Source organism: Pyrus communis, chromosome 4 (assembly GCF_963583255.1).
Source record: "Pyrus communis chromosome 4, drPyrComm1.1, whole genome shotgun sequence".
Lineage (NCBI taxonomy): Eukaryota > Viridiplantae > Streptophyta > Magnoliopsida > Rosales > Rosaceae > Pyrus > Pyrus communis.
In genome coordinates this window covers 19,310,326-19,332,173 of record NC_084806.1, presented here as the reverse complement: position 1 = coordinate 19,332,173, position 21,848 = coordinate 19,310,326, and the positions used below count along the sequence as shown (strand labels likewise).

The window sequence follows — 21,848 nt, the reverse complement described above, 5'->3', positions numbered from 1 at the left end:
AAGTACGTAGGTGCTCAATAGAGAATGAGTTCACTGAACACGATCAATGAAGAGTTCTCATATTCATGTCACATGAGAACTCATGGTTGGGATAATGCAAATTAGTCTTTTGACCTGAGGCATCACAGTTGTCTTGTGGTTAGGTCCTTAATCTTTGATTATGTCAAAGTCACTCCATCAGGAGGGTGTCCACGGCATCGTTGGGGTTAAGCCACTTAGCCATGGAGGCAAGTGAATGCGCAACAAGGGATCTCTAACCTTCAAACTGTTTGAGGGAGAATACTCTATGATATGATTAAGAATCTTTGGCCAAAGTATGAATGAGATTTAGGAATGTGTTCCAAATCACATTCAAGGTAATCATATAAGCACAAGACTCACATTGGATAGTAGACATGAATAAACTATCAAACCAAACAATGTGGTCAAGAGTATTGTATTAGAGAAAGACCGTATTGCATTTGTAATCCTAAAACTGAATAGGTCCTCCACCTCTTCTGATTAGCTTGGGTAACCATGACATGCTGCTAGGCGTCAACCATGGTTTGTGGAAGCCCTAAAAGTGTATTATCACTAACGGGAGAATTGAAAGTAAGTTCCAATTCACAATCGATTTGAAAGAGTTTGAATCGCCCACTGCCTCGCTAAAAGGAACCTAATGGATCGTACACCGTGTAAGGTAGAGATTGAAGATTCAACGGAGATGAGTAAGAATAATTAAATGGTTTAATTATTTATGGAAAGGATTAATTAATATGATTATTAATCAAACGAATAAGTTCGTTAAAAGACCTCGGGATAGTTTTGGACCTTAAGGCCCAATGGGCTTCGAACGTCAAGTCCATTGACTTAAGTTGTGTGACAACTTAATGAATAATGATTCAAAAAGGCCCAAATAGCCCAATAAATCCCATGTTAAAGAAGGAGTGGTTTTGGACTTATTTACAAGTTTGCCACTCAAATGAATTAAGGAATAAGTATGACTTTATAGCCAAAATTCATTAAGGGTTGTTTTTGGGGAAAGGAAGAGAACACAAGCTCTCCTTTCTCTCTAAAATTTCAGCCACCTTGGAGGGATCATCTAGCAATCAAACTCCTCCAAGGTCACTCATTTCTTCTACAATATGCCTTGGTGTGGAGACTTAGAGGTTTTCAATTTTGGGAACTTGGAGAAACCTTTTCATCCATCCAAATCCATGGATCTAAGATGCAAGGAATGAAGGCCCTCTCTTTGGGTGATTAGCCTTTGCTTATGCAAAGAGGAATCTACAAAGGTATTGATTTCTCAACTCACTTTGTTTTGAGTTGAGTCTTGGTTCACCTATCTACTAGGCTTTGAAGTTCATGGGTTAAGTTTTGTTTTTGAGTGCATATAAACATGATTCCGTCTTTTAATTGTTAATTGCATGTTGTTGATGTTGCTCAAATGAACTTGTTTTTCACAAATCTTCCTTCAAGTGGTATCAAGAGCCTAAGTCTAGTAGTTGGTGAATCCTTTTAGGTTTTGTAATTCATAGTTTGTGATTTGAATGTTGTAATTGTTACAAGCTTTATTCTTGCTTCTTTGAATGTAAATTTTGTTAGAAAATTTGCCATCTCAAATGTTGTAGATGTAGTTCATATGAGCATGAATTTTGGAGCTAAAATTTTGGTGCCATGTTTTTGGGGAAATTCGGCCAAATCCAAAGGGTGGATTTTTGGGTTCTTGTTTGACTTGTTAAAAGTGTTTTAAAGTGACTTATGGAACCCCTATATACCCTGGTATGGTTGTATGTTATTTCCCTTAAGTTTGAGTGGTTTTGGGATGTTTTTGGGTGAAGAATGTTCATGGAGCTCTTATGGGTTTTTCATGAATGTTCTTCATTGTTCTTGATATGTTCTTGCCAAGAACAAAAGGTTTGGTGTTTTGATTCAAAGTTTTGATTTATTTCATAAAGTTTTGTTTTGAAATATTTCTTATGTTTAAATATATTAGATATTTATTTTGAAAAATTAAAGAAATTTTAGTGGGTAGGTGTGTAATGATTTATTCCATTTCACACACCCCACTTACAAAACTTTGAAATTTTTTTATATACTTTGCTTCAATGGCCGGCCACCCTACTCAATTAGGGTCCTTGTGGGGCTTTTATGCAATTACATAAAGTTTTGATACTTTTGTGTATTTGTACTTTGACCCAAAAGTTTACGTTTTTACGTAAAGGTCCAAAATCACTAAAAGGACAAATTGTTTTGCTCCTTTAATGAAGTTTTAGCTTTTGTGGAAATTTTTGGGTTCTAGTTGTAATTACATGAAGTAGTGGACTTTTATGTTTTTACAAAGTGACCCCAAAAGTTTAAGTTTTTGCAAAATGGCCCAAATTAGGTAGAGAACAAAATTGTTTTGTCTCTTTAAATGAGAATTGGATTTTCATTTCATTTAGCTCCATTTAAATCAATTCTATGGATACAAAAACCAAATGAAAATGTTGCATTCAAGTTTAATTAGTTAAAGCGTTAATTAATTAAAGAAAGGGTGATTATGAACCTAAGCCTACTATAATTGAGCTATGTGAAAGGCCGTTTCAAATTTGTTTGAACCATGGGAATGTGTAGATTAAATTTTGGTTGTAATTTGATATGATCAATTGTTGTAAAAGAGCATAAGCTCTTCTTTACTTTAAAGTAATTTGATTTGATCAATTGTTGTAAAAGAGCATAAGCTCTTATTTACTTTGAAGTACTCCTTTCTTGTTTTATTCGATATGCATGAAATTGGAGTAGTTGGGTCCAACGCCCAATAAGACAACACGCCTTAATATGATTAAACACGTAACTAAAATCAATCACCATCCCTAGACCGAGATTCAACACTAGGCTCGTGTTGAATCGAATCAAAGGTTCATAGTCATCCTAAGGCCCTAAGGCAACTATATAGTCCATCAATGAATGCAAACCTTATGTTAGTAGTATCATATACTCTTGCTTTAAAAACCGTTTTAAAAGCTTAGTGGGAGTATTATATACAACTAAATCAATCAAATGGACCAATAGTTGTAATAGGATCAAAATTGTTTTTAATTAGATTAAAATGAATATTTATGTGATGAGACCTAAAACCCTCAACCAAACCATTATTAAGTTGATAAGCGAGAGATGCTTTGAATATCTCTTCGTGGCCTTCCACCGTGGTAGGCTCCAATCGTTTGTGACTTGTACACCGGCTTCACCCTATCATGGGGGAGTACAAAGTGCATGCTTACACTCAGGAGGAGTCTATACGCATATGATGAGGTGAGTGTAGGCAACGAGGATGGCCAATATCATATCATTGTGAGGCTATTCTTGAACCCCTTCATGAACTAAGCATGGTGGGAACAACTTAACTAAGTGCAATGGCGCCGATATCATATCATTGTGAGGCAACATTCTCTAGAGGCCAAATAAGATGGGTACTTGCAAGAGATGCAAATGAGTAAGCGTACTCTCTCATTATTATTAATGCTAGCCAATATCGTATCATCGTGAGGTGGGCTTGGTAATAGTGAGCCTCCCATACCCTACTAAGAGTTTCCTCCAAAACTCTCGAATTCCGATGAGGGATATGGAATTTGCCAAAAATAGTGGGTGGTGCTATTTGATTTAAAGACCCGAATCAAATGGCTTAAAATCAATCAATTTATATTCGTTATGTATTTGTTTACCAATATATTTGCAAACGCTATCCAAAACTTGACAAAGAAAAGCCGAATGCTTTAATTTCCGGACTTAGTTCTACAATCCCATAGATTGTCTTTAATGGCTTGTAGATGTAACTAAGTAGTCTCATCCTCACAATCTTCCTATTGATAATGTATCATTGGAAGAATATGTTAGATAAGTCTAACATGAGAAGGACAACACTTTTAATGTCATAATTCTTCAAATACAAATTGTTGTATGAAGAAATGAGAGTTGCCTTGAACAACTCTTGAAAGTTTGTAATTATGTTTAGAACATAATGGTTGGTTGACAAAAATAGTCCATCAACATGGACTTATAATGATTTTGAATCATTGAGTGTTGAAGTGTTAAACCACTTAACGAGACGGAAACTAGGCAAGGACTTCACCTTTGTGTCCCTATCCTAATGGTTCACTAAGTTTATTGTAAACTATATAGTGAACAATAACCGCACGCTCTCCAAATCGTTTGATGTGTATAACACATTTGAAATAAGTTTCAAGAGAGGTAGTGGGAGTTTAGGGACCATGACTATTGTAGTCAAAGGAGAAGTCAAATGAAGAAAGCAAAAATAACTCCAAGGGAACAAACTTTCTTTAAGAAAGGATGGACATAGGAAGGGGTATTTGCAAGAAATGTCTTGCAAGTGTCAAGAACACACCTTTCGAAGGTGTTGTAATATGTTCTTGAAATAGTTCAAAACAGTTGGTTCTTCTACTTGAATGCTTGATTCCGTATTAGTAACTATGTTTTACAATTGTTGTAAAAGTGTGCTAATAAAAAGTAGAAGATTAATGAGAGAAGAGAAAGTACTTCACATTCGGAAAGTGAATAAAATATAGATCTCTGCGAAAGCGGATTGTACTTACTTCCTCATATGAACTACCAAAGAAATTGGAAAATACTAAAGATTGTCTTTACATTCCAATTTTAAGGAACTTAAATCCGTCACTATAGTAGAGATGGATAAATGTTTTGTTTGACAAAACAATGTTCTTTGTTAATCAATAATTAGATTATTGTAATTTAATTGGTTGTCTCTATAGTAGAGATGATGTGGTAGTTTAACTGTTTAGAATACGATGATGCTTAAAACCCAAAAGGTTGCAAGGTAGTGACTAATCCCAACTGAGTTGTGATACCTCTAAAACATAAGTTACGAGTTGGTCATAGATGGATGCTTTGGATCGTTAGATCCGGATCCAATACCTTCTTGTTAAAATTGTATAGAGGCGAAATGTTCGAATCTTTATTCTTTTGGAAAGAAGAAAGAATCACAAAGTTGTTGAGGTTAATTCACTTAGATGTTAGTGGCACTTGTCCACAACATAATACTACTCATGTTGTATGACATTCACCGAAGATCACTCTCGGTTGGACTATAGTTTATTCTGAATAAACACAAGTCCGAATACTTTGCAAAAGGTTTCAAAGAATTCAAGAAATGTAAGTAGATGAGTAAGACGTCTAAAGTATTTACCTCCTTAGATTTGATCCAAGGAAAAAGTAACACTTTAGATTAATTTCCTTGAAAAATATCAAGGAAAGTAGCATCGTAAGATAATGAATTTCTCCATTAGGAGAAGAATGAACATGAATAAGATTTAGTTCGTTGGACATTATCAATTACCCATATATATATGATATATACTTCTTAGATTAGTTCCTATACAACTAAATGGTGATTTAATGTTTGGACATAATATGGGTTTCCGAAACCATTATTAAGATAGTCTTGATAATATATGTCTAAAACTATAAATCACAAGACAGGTTAGTTGTAGAGATCCATCCATCATGGATCTTAGCAAGCTAGAGGGAGCTATAAGCGTCTTATGAGAAAAGATCAATTGTTTGATTTCTCATAAAGATGTAAATGAATCTTTTGTTTACTAGGTTTACAAAAGATTAGTGGGAGTTAATCGTATTCCTAAAATTAAATATATATATATATATATATGATATATTAATTTTTGGAAATGAAAAGAGTACTTCTTCGTTAAAGTTATTCTATAACGATAGAATGTATATGGGAGATATAGTCTATATAATGGAATGGAAATCTATAATGATATATTTCAAGATATAATTGGATTATATCAATCCCTAAAATAGACAAGAGATGCTAGGAAGTTTCTCATTTGATGATAAACTTCAATTAGAATGACAATTTTAGTGAGACTAGGAAGTTGTTCTTCTCAAAGGGAATGTACCCTTTGACTCCCAAAGAAATAATGCGTAAATAGAATCCTTTATGCATAAGCAGAAAGGTGATTTATGTATTTCATATTGTATGAAAAACATTGATATAAGATGTACCTAGAAAGGTACAAGACAATATCAGTGCAAGCCCAGGATCAGAACCATGGCAACTGTCAAGTGAGTCCTTAAGTATTTGAGAAATACTAAAGGATATATTACTCAATAATTGAGAAAGAATTAGAGTAACGTAATGGAAGCGTAAATGTATTAGATTATGAATCTAATCCATCATTGGATATTTCTTCATTATGAATGAAGAGATAAACAGATATCTCTTTATTATGACTAAAAAGATATTTGGATGGAAACATTAAAGTAATGACTTTAGTGTGTTCCATTATGAATGCAAAATATATTGCCATATAGAAGTTTACAACAATGTTGTTTGGATGGGAAAGTTCATTTATGAACTATCTATTCGGTTCCAACCAGAAAGTGTATGACACTAATGGGGCGATAGCTCAAGCCAGGGAATCAAGGTCTCATCAAGGTCCGAACTCAAATGAGAGACTGAACCACATGATTAGGAATCATGAATAATGGTGACGTCGTTATTCTCAAGGTTGCTTCTATGGATAACATATAGATATCCATCTTGTTTAAGCCTACTACTCAGCCATTTATGAAATGAATTACAGAAGAGGTATCATCACTGATAACCAAGCTGATTGGCTCTAGTGCAAGTGGGAGATTGTTGGAAATGTGCCCTAAAACCAATCATATGATGATACTTTACGGACATTTCACAATGTTAAACTAATGTAGTTTAAATGTAAAGGGCAAAGATTATTGTTTGAGCCGTCTTATATAAATGTTATATGCTTAAACGATAAGTCCAAGGAATATGTGATTGGAAGAATGCGATCTAAAAGAAGTTAGATTCATGAGACCATTCTTTCGTTGACACATCCTAAACGTTCCTGATCATAGGATTGTCAATTGGGCATTGACAGTCCGTTAAGATCAGTACGTGCTATGTCTTCTCTCAGGGAGAGTGACTAGTCTCGAGTCATTGGTGTGTGTGACATCAAGACAAGTACGTAGGTGCTCAATAGAGAATGAGTTCACTGAACACGATCAATGAAGAGTTCTCATATTCATGTCACATGAGAACTCATGGTTGGGATAATGCAAATTAGTCTTTTGACCTGAGGCATCACAGTTGTCTTGTGGTTAGGTCCTTAATCTTTGATTATGTCAAAGTCACTCCATCAGGAGGGTGTCCACGGCATCGTTGGGGTTAAGCCACTTAGCCATGGAGGCAAGTGAATGCGCAACAAGGGATCTCTAACCTTCAAACTGTTTGAGGGAGAATACTCTATGATATGATTAAGAATCTTTGGCCAAAGTATGAATGAGATTTAGGAATGTGTTCCAAATCACATTCAAGGTAATCATATAAGCACAAGACTCACATTGGATAGTAGACATGAATAAACTATCAAACCAAACAATGTGGTCAAGAGTATTGTATTAGAGAAAGACCGTATTGCATTTGTAATCCTAAAACTGAATAGGTTCTCCACCTCTTCTGATTAGCTTGGGTAACCATGACATGCTGCTAGGCGTCAACCATGGTTTGTGGAAGCCCTAAAAGTGTATTATCACTAACGGGAGAATTGAAAGTAAGTTCCAATTCACAATCGATTTGAAAGAGTTTGAATCGCCCACTGCCTCGCTAAAAGGAACCTAATGGATCGTACACCGTGTAAGGTAGAGATTGAAGATTCAACGGAGATGAGTAAGAATAATTAAATGGTTTAATTATTTATGGCAAGGATTAATTAATATGATTAGTAATCAAACGAATAAGTTCGTTAAAAGACCTCGGGATAGTTTTGGACCTTAAGGCCCAATGGGCTTCGAACGTCAAGTCCATTGACTTAAGTTGTGTGACAACTTAATGAATAATGATTCAAAAATGCCCAAATAGCCCAATAAATCCCATGTTAAAGAAGGAGTGGTTTTGGACTTATTTACAAGTTTGCCACTCAAATGAATTAAGGAATAAGTATGACTTTATAGCCAAAATTCATTAAGGGTTGTTTTTGGGGAAAGGAAGAGAACACAAGCTCTCCTTTCTCTCTAAAATTTCAGCCACCTTGGAGGGATCATCTAGCAATCAAACTCCTCCAAGGTCACTCATTTCTTCTACAATATGCCTTGGTGTGGAGACTTAGAGGTTTTCAATTTTGGGAACTTGGAGAAACCTTTTCATCCATCCAAATCCATGGATCTAAGATGCAAGGAATGAAGGCCCTCTCTTTGGGTGATTAGCCTTTGCTTATGCAAAGAGGAATCTACAAATGTATTGATTTCTCAACTCACTTTGTTTTGAGTTGAGTCTTTGTTCACCTATCTACTAGGCTTTGAAGTTCATGGGTTAAGTTTTGTTTTTGAGTGCATATAAACATGATTCCGCCTTTTAATTGTTAATTGCATGTTGTTGATGTTGCTCAAATGAACTTGTTTTTCACAAATCTTCCTTCACATGCAGGTAGATGTAATTGTGGGATGCCACCACAGAGCCTATGATTTCCAAGAATCGAGACACCACTAACATTTGAAAAAATTCCTTCTTTAGGCAACTCGCCTTCAAAATCATTATAAGAAAGATTGAGATACTTAAGTGCTCCAAGCTTGCCTAAGAATTCAGGAATATGCCCCGATAAGTTATTGCTTGAAATGTCAAATTCTTCCAAGCCCTTTAAATCTTTAAGAGACTGAGGAAGTGTTCCTTCAAATTTGTTGTCGTCCAAGTACAAGCCCCCCAAACTAGCACACCTGCCGATGATGTTGGGGATTTCACCTGATAACTTGTTTTTTGATACATTTAGCAGTGTGAGATGCACCAGATCACCCACATTACTTGGCAGTGAACCAGTCAAATAATTTTCAGACAGGTCCAAACCAATTGAAAGGGTTGAAAGCTCCATAAGCTTTTAAGGAATGCTGCCCGTTAGATTGTTAGTATAAAGTGTAAGTAGTAGCAGGTTTGGACAGTCTCCGAGATTTGGAGGTATACTTCCCTCAAAATTGTTTCTATGCATGCAGAGCTCTATCAATGAAGTCATATTACCCAGGGAAGATGGAATTGGCCCAGAAAATTTGTTATCATACAAATACAGTTTCCCTATCTTCTCGAGCTTCCCAATTTCTTCAGGGACAACACCCGCCAAATAGTTTCGAGCCATCTCTAGAGCAATGAGGTTTATCAGATTTCCGATGCCGTTTGGGAAGCTTCCATGTAAAATATTTCCCCCTAGAGTAAGAATTTGTAGTTGGGTCGAAAGGTTGGCTATGGATCTTGGGATTTCTCCTCCAAAACAATTATAGCTAAGACCCAGATATTGAAGACTAGTACAATTAGTCAAGAAATTGAGAAAACTCAAATCACCAAGTTTTCCATTTCCCAGTCGATTGACTGCAAAGTTCTTCCACAAATAGCTCCACACAAATAAGAATTTGAAAGCTTCAAGTCATACAAATGAAAACTTTGTTTGTTTAAAACAACAGTTGACATAAAAGAGGCAAGGTTCAAAGCGACGGCAGGAAAAGTAAAGAAAAACAAGAAAAGAAAAACCACAAGCAGCATATCTTTGTCCTTTTTTAGCCTTCTTGAACTTTGAGGTACGAGTCTCTAATTGCACTCATTTTTCCGACAACCATATTCAAAAGCATACGCTCTCTTGGTGATACTGCACAGCAGGACAGTCCTATCTGCATCACAGCAAACAAGCATTCCTCTACCTTTTTTGCTTTCACCACTCTACGATTGTTACGTCTGGGCAGCGCAGTCCTTTCATATCTGTCATCGTTAACACTACCATCAGCTTCGAGGTTGAGGAGCAATGAAGGGTCAACAACGTCCATGACATGGTCAGGCAAAGCCATGGCTGCAAATTTGTAAATGCTTAGACCTTCAATGAACATGTCATCAGTAGGTGTTTTTCCTGTGAACATTTCTAGCAAGAGTATCCCGTAGCTATAAACATCTCCCAGTATGGAAACTTGGCCTCCCATGCCGTACTCTGCAGTGACATACATATAGACAATAAGATGTCACATGCAATTGACTATTAAAATTGATATCTTATTTCAGATTAATGTTACTTGTTTCCAGGAAAAAGAGTCAATAGTATATCTTTAATAAATAGGATTTAATTAGTTGGTTTTTAGTAATAAGTTAATAAGAATTGAAAAATGAAATTAGAATGATGGAATCTCATACCTGGAGGAATGTAACCTACAGAACCCTTTAGTTGCGATGACATTGTTTGACTGAGGGAATGATCAGTTGATGCTTCCAAGAGGAACCTTGCTAAACCAAAGTCCCCAACATGGGCTACCATGTCTTCATCAAGAAGTACATTGCTCGGCTTTAGATCACAATGAACAATGGACGTTTCACAATGGTTGTGGAGATAATCTAACACAGAAGCAACATCAATGGCTATGTTCAATCTTTGCATAAAATTCAATCTCTTACTTGGAGATTGCTCCTCATCTCTAGGATGCAACCACGAGTCAAGACTTCCATTTGGCATGAACTCGAAGACTAGACTTTTGAAGTCTCTACCATGATTATCAATGCTTGAGCATGCAGTTATGATCTTGACAAGATTTCGGTGCCTGACACTTCTTAAAGCTTTGCATTCATCATTGAAACTCTTGGACGCTCCTTGTTGTTGAAGGTTTAATACCTTAACAGCAACTACCGTTCCATCGCTAGGAATTACCCCTTTAAAAACAGAACCAAAACTTCCCGAACCGATCAAATTATCCACAGAGAAACCGTTAGTCGATTCAACAAGCTGTGAGTAGGAAACACCTAATTTCCAATCCTTATAAGAACGTGAAGTTACAAGTCCATCTCTTGACTTTTTCAGCATTGAACGAGCACCAAAGAAGCATGATAGAGCAATTATGAATGCAAGTGCACAAGATATAGGGATGACTACTTTTGGGGAAAGTAGTCCTCGAGATGAATGGTGTTTATTTTTGGGGCATGTAGGTTGATGTAATTCTGGGATACCACCACAGAGCCTATGATTTCCAAGAACTGAGACACCGTTGACATTTGAAAAAATTCCTTCTTTGGGCAACTCACCTTCAAAATCATTATGCGAAAGATTGAGATACTGAAGTGCTCCAAGCTTGCCTATGAATTCAAGAATCTGCCCGGATAAGTTATTGCTTGAAATGTCAAGTTCTTCCAAGCCCTTTAAATCTTTAAGAGACTGAGGAATTGTTCCTTCAAATTTGTTGTCGTCCAAGTACAAGCCCCCCAAACTGTTACAACGGCCGATGGTGCTAGGGATTTCCCCTGATAACTTGTTGTTTGATATATTTAGCACTGTGAGATGCACCAAATCACCCACTTCACTTGGCAATGAACCAGTCAAATAATTTCCAGACAGGTCTAAACGACCTGAAAGGGTTGAAAGCTCCATAAGCTTTTTAGGTATGATGCCCGTTAGATTGTTATTATTAAGTAAAAGTTTTAACAGTTTTTGGCAGTTTCCAAGACTTGGAGGTATACTTCCCTCAAAACTGTTTCCGTCCACGTAGAGCTCTATCAATGAAGTCATATTACCCAGGGAAGATGGAATTGGCCCGGAAAATTTGTTCTCACTCAAAACTAGTCTCTGCATCTTCTTGAGCTTCCCAATTTCTTCGGGGACAACACCCGCCAAATAGTTATCAGTCATAACTAGATCGGCAAGGTTTATAAGATTTCCAATGCCGTTTGGGAGGCTTCCATGTAACAAATTACCCCATAGATAAAGAGTTTGTAGTTGGGTCGAAAGGTTGGCTATGGATCTCGGGATTTCTCCCCCAAAACGATTAAAGCTAAGACTCAGATATCGAAGACTAGTACAATTAGTCAAGAAATGGAGAAAACTCATATCACCAAGTTTTCCATTTCCCAGTTGATTAAGGTTTAGCACAAGTAAGCTTCGCAAGCTTCCGAGACTTTCTCCAGGGATTGTCCCCGTGAAGTCATTACAAGAAAAATCAATCAATTGAAGTCTAGAAGCATTTGACAATGATACAGGAATATTTCCTGTGAAATTGTTTCCATCACAGTAAATTTCTACGAGATTAGGAAGCAAGATGCCGAGATTTGGTGGTAGCTCTCCATGGAAATGGTTCATAAAAACACTGACTAGGTATATGGAAGAAATATTATAAATTGAAGAAGGGAGCATACCAGACAAATTATTGTGCCCAACTATGAATAATTCCAAGGTTGTTATATGCCCGAGCTCATTTGGTATGCTTCCTTGAAAATTGTTGCCGCCAAGTCTAAGACTCCTCAAAGAAGAAAAATTTCCTATCCAACCTGGGATGGTTCCACTGAGATTATTTTTTCCAAGTTGTAGAACAGTCAAACTCAACCATGAACTGAGTTGGCGTGGAATTGACCCAATAATCTTATTGGATAAAAGATCCAAAAATCTGAGTTGTGTACAGTGGGACATATTAGTCGGAAGTTTCCCGCCTAAAGAATTGAAAGACAGGTTGAGACTTTCCAAGGTCCGCAGTCGACCCAATTCTTGAGGAATTTCACCATGAAACTTGTTGATTCCCAAGCTTATTTCAATTAGACGAGTAAGATTCCCAATGGAATGTGGAATGGAGCCCACCAATTGTTTATCTTGCAGGTCCAGAATCAAGACTCTTTGGGTGGCACGGTGGCATGTAATGCCTACCCAACTGCAGAAGTGGGTGGAATGATTCCACGAGCTCATGACACTGAGGGGATCTTCAGTTATTCTTTTCTTGAAGTCTAGCAAAGCCAAGCGATCAGATTCGTTTCCAAGCAAGGTAGAGCTGGGAAATGCTGTAGATTCCGGACATGTGCTCATCATGCATAAGACTAAGAGAAAGAAGCCATGCAGGAATTTCAACAAACCCAAATTACGAATAGTACGTGAATGCTCCATCATTGTTCAAAGACAAATGGAAAACCAGAAAACCAAAGTTTAATTTGCACAGAAGCACAAAAGAGAAGAAATCCTATCACATGTAAGAAAATACACTTGAGATTGGATGGCCACAGAAATTAAGATAGACCAACTTAGTAGTTAGTCAACAGAAATTAAGGAATCTGTTGGAACTGTTGGAAGTTCAAATCAAACTAAAGTGGCCGAAATTGGTGGAATAGTTGGCTACACGACCACTTTTCAGCTAGCATGTTTTGTCTATAGCTGCCTTGTTTTTCAAAAGCTATACTTATCTTTTACTTTGATAGCTGTCAATGTTTCTGTACTGGCAGAAAGCAGAGAGTGACAGCCTTCTGTAATGGCCGAAAGCTATGTGTGTATACAAAAGTCTAAAAATATGTGTGAAAGTGCGGATGTGCAGAGACTTTTGAACACCTATGTTTTGTGTTTTATATTTTGTGGTAAGACTTTTGAACACCTATGTTTTGTGTTAGTCTTTGTGAAATCTCTATAAGAGGGATGTCTATGTATGTTTGTAATCAATCCCATTCCAGCAAAAGGGCATTGTAAGTGTTTCGTCCGGTTGAAATCATGTTTAGAATATTTGGAGTAAATTCAGAGCGATTTCTTTTTATTTGGATTGCAAAGATTATCAAAACACACCCATGTTATCGTAAACAACATGTCTGCTTCCCTTATCTGCGGTAACATGGATACAGAATATGATTCGAAAAAAAAGGACATATATACATAATTACATTATATATATATACACACACACACATAGAGTCCATGATTCAAGTCATACTATACAGTTGAATTTACCTAACCAGGTCCCCTTTAAGGGCATATGTCCCTGCGTAGTTGAATTTAACTAAAGCAAAGATTATCAAAACACACCCAAGTAATACAGAGCGATTTCTTTTTATTTGGATTGCAAAGATTATCAAAACAACGTGGCCCCCTGAATTAGCGATCTCACACAATCTCTAAAGTAGTGTACCATGTCCGATTGCACTGCCATTTGAACTCGTGGCCAAATGTACCAAGTAATTTGTCGGCTGCAACCGGAAACAGTAAAACAAGTATACCATTTTAACCACAAGTCGCTTGTAAATATTAGCTACGAAATTACAAGGCTTGCAACACAGTAACTCTACGGTTTGAATGAACGAGTTCAGAATAATGTTACACTAGTCTGCACAAGCGAGGTCTCAAACAGAATTACCTTCCGTTAGCTTTAACCGCTGCCACTACTCCAGCAGTCACTCCAGCACAAAGAACAGAAGACATATACTGTTGGGCATTTCGACCCGCTGCAAGTTGGATTCGAAATTTCTCAGGTCTTAGTGAATATTGAATAGAACTCGCACCTGAGAACAAAGTTCCATGTTCTAAGATTTCAGGCAAAACCAAATAATAGTAATACCTTTTTTGATGCCACTGGTAGATACTGCAATGTTTGTTCTCACTTAAAACTTGACCATAGATTCAGTGAAGGCATTTTAAAAGCGGCACAAGTTACCTACATTCGCGGCCAACTAATGATGATTACATGCCAAGCTGGCCAATCAAACATCAAGTTTGCTAGAATTGAATTTTACTTCTCCTTTCGTTACTAAAGGCATATCCATTAAATATCGCTCGTATTTGCTAAAGTAGGCATGATTTCTTACTAAATTTACTTTCATGAGATGCAATTGAACCATAAGGGTACTCCCCAAACGATCATAAACTAAAATATCAAGGTTCCGAGAAGATGGACCAAGATTTTATTATCCTACCCAGGATCTGTACAACTGATAACAAAGGGATATATGAAACCAGACAAGGACTTCAGGCACTTCAATTTCTTTGAAAGATTCATTGTACAGAAAAAGATTCAGCCCGCGATGGTGAAATATCCCTTCTAACTGTACAGCGGCCACTGATAAGATCCATAGCATCCTGAACAAATTTGAAACTTATTTCAAGCAAGTATATATACATGGAAGTCACTTGCTTTCATGCAGATGAGGAATACTCTATTTGCCAAAGAGAGGCAGTTTACCTGCCGAATGCCATCCTGAAAGTTATTCAAAAAATATCTTGAAAGAGCACTCATCCCATCTTTAATTATTCCTCCAAATGTCTGCTTCCCTTATCTGCGGTAATATGGATCCAGAATATGATTCGAAAAAAAAGGACATATATACATAATTACATTATATATGTGTGTGTGTGTGTGTGTGTGTGTGTGTGTGTGTGTGTGTGTGTGTGTGTGTGTGTGTGTATAGTCCATGATTCAAGTCATACTATACAGTTGAATTTACCTAACCAGGTCCCCTTTAAGGGCATATGTCCCTGCGTAGTCGAGGCTTATCTCGTCACCTTGCTCCGCCCACACCAAAGACCCGGAATTGAGAATAAGTATAACAACTTATTATAGACATCGTTTGATCATTTATGAAAGATAGGATACATGACACGAATAATTCCATACATGCTCTAAATGTTTGGTAGTCTTCAGCAAACATAGAAATGCTTTCAGAAGAATCCAGCACTCCAGTCCTCTGCAACTGTGCATCTAGAGACTTCTGGGCCAAGCAACTCTACAAAATAAAGAACCAGTAAACAATTGAATGTCAAATCTCAGTTTACTCCTGCAATGGCAATCAATGCAGTTCTGCTCCTCAAGTATATTGCCCTTCGCATCTACAAGGAAGTATCTGCTCAGCTGGAACAGTTTTGATTAAAAACAGTATTACATATTGCCAGCATACCTGGATTTTGGCATACTTAATTCAATCAGATATTACGCTTTCATTACACTTGCTTTTCAAATGGCTCTGAGATCCGCTCGTATAGAACCTTTAGGTTTTCAAAGTTTGAGTTACCACATACATGTTGAAAGTCAAATGAAACGTATCTGCTACAAAAACACTAGTAAGTTGAGAACAAAATCTCATTTCTGACATTGTTCCCAATGCCAACCAATAGAACTGACTTCATTTTAAGCAACCTCGAAAACAAAAAAGGAATCCACTTGAAGTGGGAAAATGATTCAGTTGGGAGCCAACATAGTTGCATACATAAGTAAGCAAATTGTCACCTCATGTTTGGTAGATTTTGCATTTCAGCAGAAAATGCCGTGCTTAGTTGACCTTCATCACCATGCTACAAATAACAATAAATGGAAAGCTTATAACAACTGGAAATATATGAAACAACATATACTTTGCATACAATTAAAAAAAAAGTAAAACTTGTGTAGCACAAGCAATCAGCTGGGACGAGTTATACACACCATTGCTTATTTAGCGAATCCCAGAGCCACAAAAAGGTGAGCATGTCGTACAAACACAATTTGAAGGAAAAAAATTGCAAAATTTTCAGCTTAACGTAAAGGTGAACCAGTGTTCAAGGATTGTTAAATTCAAAGTAAAAAGTTAAAAAGAGAAGAAACCCTTACTTTATCAGTTAGGTCTATTGCCATTGTCTCTCCATATCTTTGGGAAAGATCAAAAAAATGGTGCTCCACAACATTTGACTGTAAGTAGATTGGGAAAATTCAGAAACTACTCTAACAAGAACTGTACCATGAAGCCAGAAAAGAGTAAAAAGGGATGGATTTGCATCTCTGGCGACAAATTACTCTCTGCTCATGAGTAATAATCCTAAGTTGTGGTTTATAGCTCAAGTCAACAATTTGCTACCAAAGAAGCAGAATTGAACCTCGAATCTGAAAAACATATCAAAAGTATTATGGAAGGTTTTTATACAGAAAAAAGGAATAGATAAATAAATCTTCTTGAATTAATTTATGACAAAACTTCCAATCTATTATCAGTCTTAAGGGTTAATAGTGAAACAGCGCCTGCATATTTAGAAAGTATAGTATTGAAAAAGTTCTCTAAATGTATAAAAGTTGGCAAAAACCAATCTATCCTTGCTAAACTGTACAAAAGTTTCATCTATGTGAGGGGCAGTCCATAAACCTCAGAAAAGAATGACAAAGTTCTACAATTATGATATTTCTCATATCAACAAGGAGCGCAGAATGTGAAGAAAGTTGAGGTTCCACCATAAAACCAATTTGCAATATGGGGATTAGCCCAATTTACTTATAAGCTCATGCAAGGTCCCTCCTCCCATCAATATGGGATTCATTCTCAACAAAATATACTTTTCTCAAATGTTTAATCCTCGGCCAACTTAGTTGATCACATGTACAATGACACCATGATATAAGCTAATGTCCTATTTAGGCAAAGAAATATAATAGTAACTAAAAATACTCCGATACAATAATACCTTAGCACACATTTCTTTTCTGAACCTTCATATGAGAATTACCTGCAATAATGAGGGCTGGAAACCTTCAATCTCCACCAACTGCTCAGTTTCAAAAAAATTAGCAACATCTCCATCAAGGTTGGCTCCTCTTCTCCACATTCTTGTCCCTACGACCACATTACAGTGTTTCATGTTTAAGTCCTTCAAAACATGCAGATACGGACACAAAAGTGACTACAAGAATCAATCATCTCTATAAGATTGGGCCTAGACGCCGGGTACACCTCTTTGAGACCATCGTAAGTGTGGCAGATAAGCCTTTAGCTTTAGCTGTGCAGTCTGGAAGCTTAAATGTAGGTCACGGAACACCATAACATATTACTCACCTAACTCTGAGTCTCAATCTTAGAGAGAGAGGGAGAGAGAGAGAGAGGGACATACACATAAGAAATCAGTAAATTCAGGATATTTCCTTGTACTAGAGGAATAATGAACCCATCAAGCTGCCATGAGAAAATTAATGAGCATTAGCAATAAAATTTGTGCGCGAAGAACTGACGACTTTTGGAAATGCTGTTCTTCCTTAAAGATATACATTAAGTGGCGGTAAGCGAGAAAATACTTTAAATTGTTTAACTAATTATGACCTCAAAGATGGAAAGTCTAACCTTATACTTGATAAGTTCGTCCAAAAGATTTCTGTTCCAAACAAATCGAGGATCAGCCTGAAAACACAAATGATTTATGTTCCAAACAAATCGAGGGTCAGCCTGAAAACACAAATAATGTTAAAAACTACCAAGCAATTACTAGTCATAGATCATAATGTGTAAAGTAAACATTTGATAGGAGCTAAAATGGCATTAAGAGAAAAAACTGATAAACATCCATATGATATGGTATGTCAGTTGACTCGATACTCATGCTTTCTCATCTTCTAGTGCTGACAAAAAAATTCTTTGGATAAAGGGGAAGGGAGAATCTCTTGACAACCAAAAAATTGCACAAAGGATGGCATGTTTTCAAGGATATGAACTGAGAAGGCATCTTTATTGAGCTGAAACTTTCACCTTGAGAACAAAAGATAAGTATAGTGCACAAAAACACAGAAGTTGGCAAATCCTTAGGGCGGTTTTCCTTTCTTTCCCCATTAACCCTCTGAATTGGAAAGAGTTGAGGATGCCTAGTAAACTAAACGCGTGGACAATATATATGCTTATATGCACCTGATGTATATAACATGAATCACTTTTAAGAACTAATCAGGTCCCGATAAGCCCAATATTCCAAATTTCCAACTAACCTGCTTCCATATTGGTTTGGCCATCCATCCTTCCACTAACTTACATCTTCTTTGAAAGCTGGTAGAAATGATCAATTATATATGATTAAATAAACAAATACAACACTTTACCGAATAGATACATAAATAGACATAAGAATTTACTTTAGTGTTATATCAGTCTTGTACGAGAAGTACAGCCCCGGAGTTGATTGGACTGTTTTCAACAGAGCCATGAAGTACGTCTCATCCTTTTTCTGCACAAACACATCACAAAATTAAAACATCCCAAGTCACTCTCAAACTCGCTAACGAATGAAAAGAATCAAAACCCTTACCTCCTGAGCAGTTGAATTCTTCATACCATCGTTGCAGGACAGAAACCTCATCGAGGTCACTCGATAAACAGGGAAGCCGAGATAAGTCCCAACTTCCGTCCGCGAAGTTATTACAAGAGCATAATTTCCTGCACCAAACACATCAATTCAGCAAACAAACACCATTCCCTGGAAATATAGCCATTCAATCCACAGATTTATACAATACAACGGAAAAAAGTTACACATTTTCGTTTCGAAATACTCCAAAGCGAGTAAAAGCAAGCAATTGACTTACCTGTAAGCAATCTGATCGTTCCCGCCACTCCGTATATCGTCGAGGTTTTGTTTGGGGCTACCCGGATGACGAGAGATTTTTCCAGTGTTGATCATGTCTCACTGTTTAAACGGTGAGATATTAATGTTAAACTTAAAAAATAAAATTTCTCATCATTTACATAAAAACATGTGGTGGTATACCATTTATATTTCCGTCACAATTAAAAATTTCTCCTAGATGACGGGCAACACGTCTCAAGGCTGCCAAGTGAAGGGATTGTGTGAAGCCAAGTCATCGTTTTTGGGTTTTTGTGGGTGGGTGGATGGGGAGGTTAAACCCTCGGGGGAGTATTTATTAAATATTGCAAAAAATTAACCTTTAATTTTAAAAATGTCATTTTTTATAAAATCTTTCAAATATATCCAAAATTTCAGCTAAATACAAACAAATACTCTCAAATTTAACAATCAAATAAATTAAAGGTTTTTTAGCCAAAATAATTCGTGATATTGACATAACTTCTTAATTTGGTCCTTAATAATTAATGATAATCAATAATAGTGTTCTTGAATTTGTCTATCGTGAATCAGTTTGGTCTTTCTTTGAATTTGTCCATCATGATCATTATAGTTTTTTCATGAAAAATATGTCAATTGCTCTATTAATGTGATAATGTGGCGCCACGTGGGTCTCACAAATACAATCATATAACGACATGTGGATTAACTTTAAAAACTATTCTTATATTTAAAACTAAAAATGATATTAGTAGGCATAATTGAAATTCTGCTACTCCAACTTGTGATAACCATGACAGCGCTCAATGTCGATGATGAGGGGGTCAAAGGGGATAGGGTTGTGGTGGTGGAGTGTAGAAGCAAAGGTGAGTTGGATTGAAGCTTGAGGCGATGGTAGCTAAAAAACCTTTAATTTATTTAATTTTTAATTTGAGGTATTTATGTCTATTTAAGTGAAAATTTGGATGTATTTGAAAGTTTTTATAAAAATTGACATTTTTGAAATTAAGGGTTAATTTTTAGGAAAACTAACGAAAAATCCAAAAAAAACTCCCCTTTTAATGAAAAGCCTTTTTTAAAGGTATAATGAATAGTACCAGGAAATGTATAAATGTGGTTTTTCATTAAAAGTGAACAGCACCGGAAGTGATCTCTTAAGAAGACGACTTTCAGCGCATCGTTTGGAAACTTTTACTACACCGTCATGCCATTTGGACTCAACAACGCTGGTGCCACCTATCAACGAGCAATGACGGCAGTCTTTCATGACATGATGAGGAATTAAGTGGAAGACTATGGGGATAATCTTGTCGTGAAATCCAAGACTAGGGAAGAACACTATGAAGTGCTAAGGAAAGTGCTGGGAAGATGCCAAATATATGGGTTGAAGATGAACCCCAAAAAATGCACCTTCGGTGTTTCCTCAGGCAAGTTCCTGAGCTTCCTACTGCATCAACGCGGCATCAATGTAGATCTGGACAAGGTGTGCACCATCGAAACTCTCATGCCCCTCAACAAATGCAAAGGAGTTTAAAAGCTTGAAGGGGAAGCTGTCCTACATTCGGTGCTTCATCCTAAGATTAGCAGTAGTAACAGGAGCCTTCGCCCAAATGCTTAGGAAAGGGAAGGAATTCATGTGGACTAAGGAATGAAGTGAAGCTTATCAACCAGTCCATCAGCTAGTTACCATCCTTGCTACCATGAAGGCACCAATCCCAGACATTCCGCTCAAGCTCTACCTAGCCACAACAAGCACTGTAGTAGGAGCCCTACTTGCCCAAGGCAGTTTAACTAAGGAAGAAGTAGATTGGTCCGCAGACAACAAAAAGGCACCAAAACCCGCTATAAGAAGATGGAACGCCTCTACCTAGCTCATGTCTACACATCACAATAACTGTACCATTATTTCCTAGCCCACAAATTGCACCTTATGGTAAAGTCTGACCCGGTAAGGTACTTGCTCACTATACCTATGTTGTCTAGCCGTTTCACTCATTGATTGCTCCAACTCTCTGAATTTGATATTATATATGTAATGCCTTAGGCTATCAAAGGCCAAGCTGTGATAAACATGATAGCATTATTCCCCGAAGAAGAAGAGGCCACCATTTCCAAGGAAGTCCCAGGTGCGCTGCCAGAGATAGTTGTCGCCACTGTGGAAGATAAGCCATGGGTCATGCATTTCGATGGTTATTCCACAACCATGGGACGAGAAACTGGCATTGTACTCATTAATCTATAAGGCCATGCTACCGCCCTAGCCTTTAAGCTAAGCTTTCCATGCACAAACAACGTAGCTGAGTGAGGCTTTCATCATAGGCCTTTCCACAGCCATGGAAATGGTCGCAAGGAAGATAAGAATCGTAGGGGACTCGAATTTGGTCCTGAGCCAGGTCCAAGGAAGCTTCGAGGTGAAGGAAGTAACCTTGTCATTATACCACACTATAGCTGAGAAACTCATGACAAGCTTCAAGCTTACCTTAGTCGAAGAGTAACCCAACATTGCTGTAATTAGAAGAAAGGCCCCAGCCATTAACGCACCATTCCCAGAAGAAGCTTTAGAAGGTGACGACCTGGAGGGAAACTGTTAGAAGGGAATTTTCCAAGCCAAGCGGAGAACCCAGCGTCAAATGCCTTAAAAAGTACATCAATGTTATTAAGACATTGTACAAGCGCCTATCTGAAAGAATGCTAATGATGTGAAAATTAACTTGACACACAAATTAAACCCTATTTATGACAATTGTAGTATATATGCAAGTA

General features: G+C 37.0%; 2 protein-coding genes across 10 annotated transcripts; both read right to left on the bottom strand.

Moving 5' to 3' along the window:
* Positions 1-9,342: 9,342 nt before the first annotated feature.
* Positions 9,343-13,074, bottom strand: LOC137730640 (probable LRR receptor-like serine/threonine-protein kinase At3g47570). Its single transcript, XM_068469614.1, has 2 exons — positions 10,196-13,074; positions 9,343-9,995 (listed from the first exon to the last, which is right to left on the bottom strand). The coding sequence occupies exons 1-2, from the start codon at positions 12,915-12,917 to the stop codon at positions 9,574-9,576; spliced, it is 3,144 nt and encodes a 1,047-aa protein (XP_068325715.1). The 5' UTR covers positions 12,918-13,074; the 3' UTR covers positions 9,343-9,573.
* A 1,269-nt stretch (positions 13,075-14,343) lies between these two features.
* Positions 14,344-19,218, bottom strand: LOC137731779 (phosphoinositide phosphatase SAC8-like). Of its 9 annotated transcripts, XM_068470994.1 has the most exons (14): positions 19,087-19,218; positions 18,810-18,937; positions 18,637-18,728; positions 18,493-18,550; positions 17,858-17,959; positions 17,631-17,692; positions 17,250-17,356; positions 16,366-16,635; positions 16,006-16,070; positions 15,677-15,822; positions 15,397-15,505; positions 15,227-15,284; positions 14,965-15,058; positions 14,458-14,861 (listed from the first exon to the last, which is right to left on the bottom strand). In XM_068470994.1, exons 2-7 carry the CDS (start codon positions 18,858-18,860, stop codon positions 17,323-17,325), a joined length of 399 nt encoding a protein of 132 aa, XP_068327095.1. In that variant the 5' UTR covers positions 18,861-18,937; positions 19,087-19,218; the 3' UTR covers positions 14,458-14,861; positions 14,965-15,058; positions 15,227-15,284; positions 15,397-15,505; positions 15,677-15,822; positions 16,006-16,070; positions 16,366-16,635; positions 17,250-17,322. The 9 variants fall into 9 exon arrangements, with proteins under 9 accessions (XP_068327092.1, XP_068327095.1, XP_068327096.1 ...); XM_068470991.1 differs by adding an exon at positions 14,344-14,439 and having other exon boundaries at positions 14,787-14,861; positions 15,227-15,822; XM_068470995.1 differs by having other exon boundaries at positions 15,227-15,257; positions 15,397-15,822.
* Between the last annotated feature and the right edge of the window lie 2,630 nt (positions 19,219-21,848).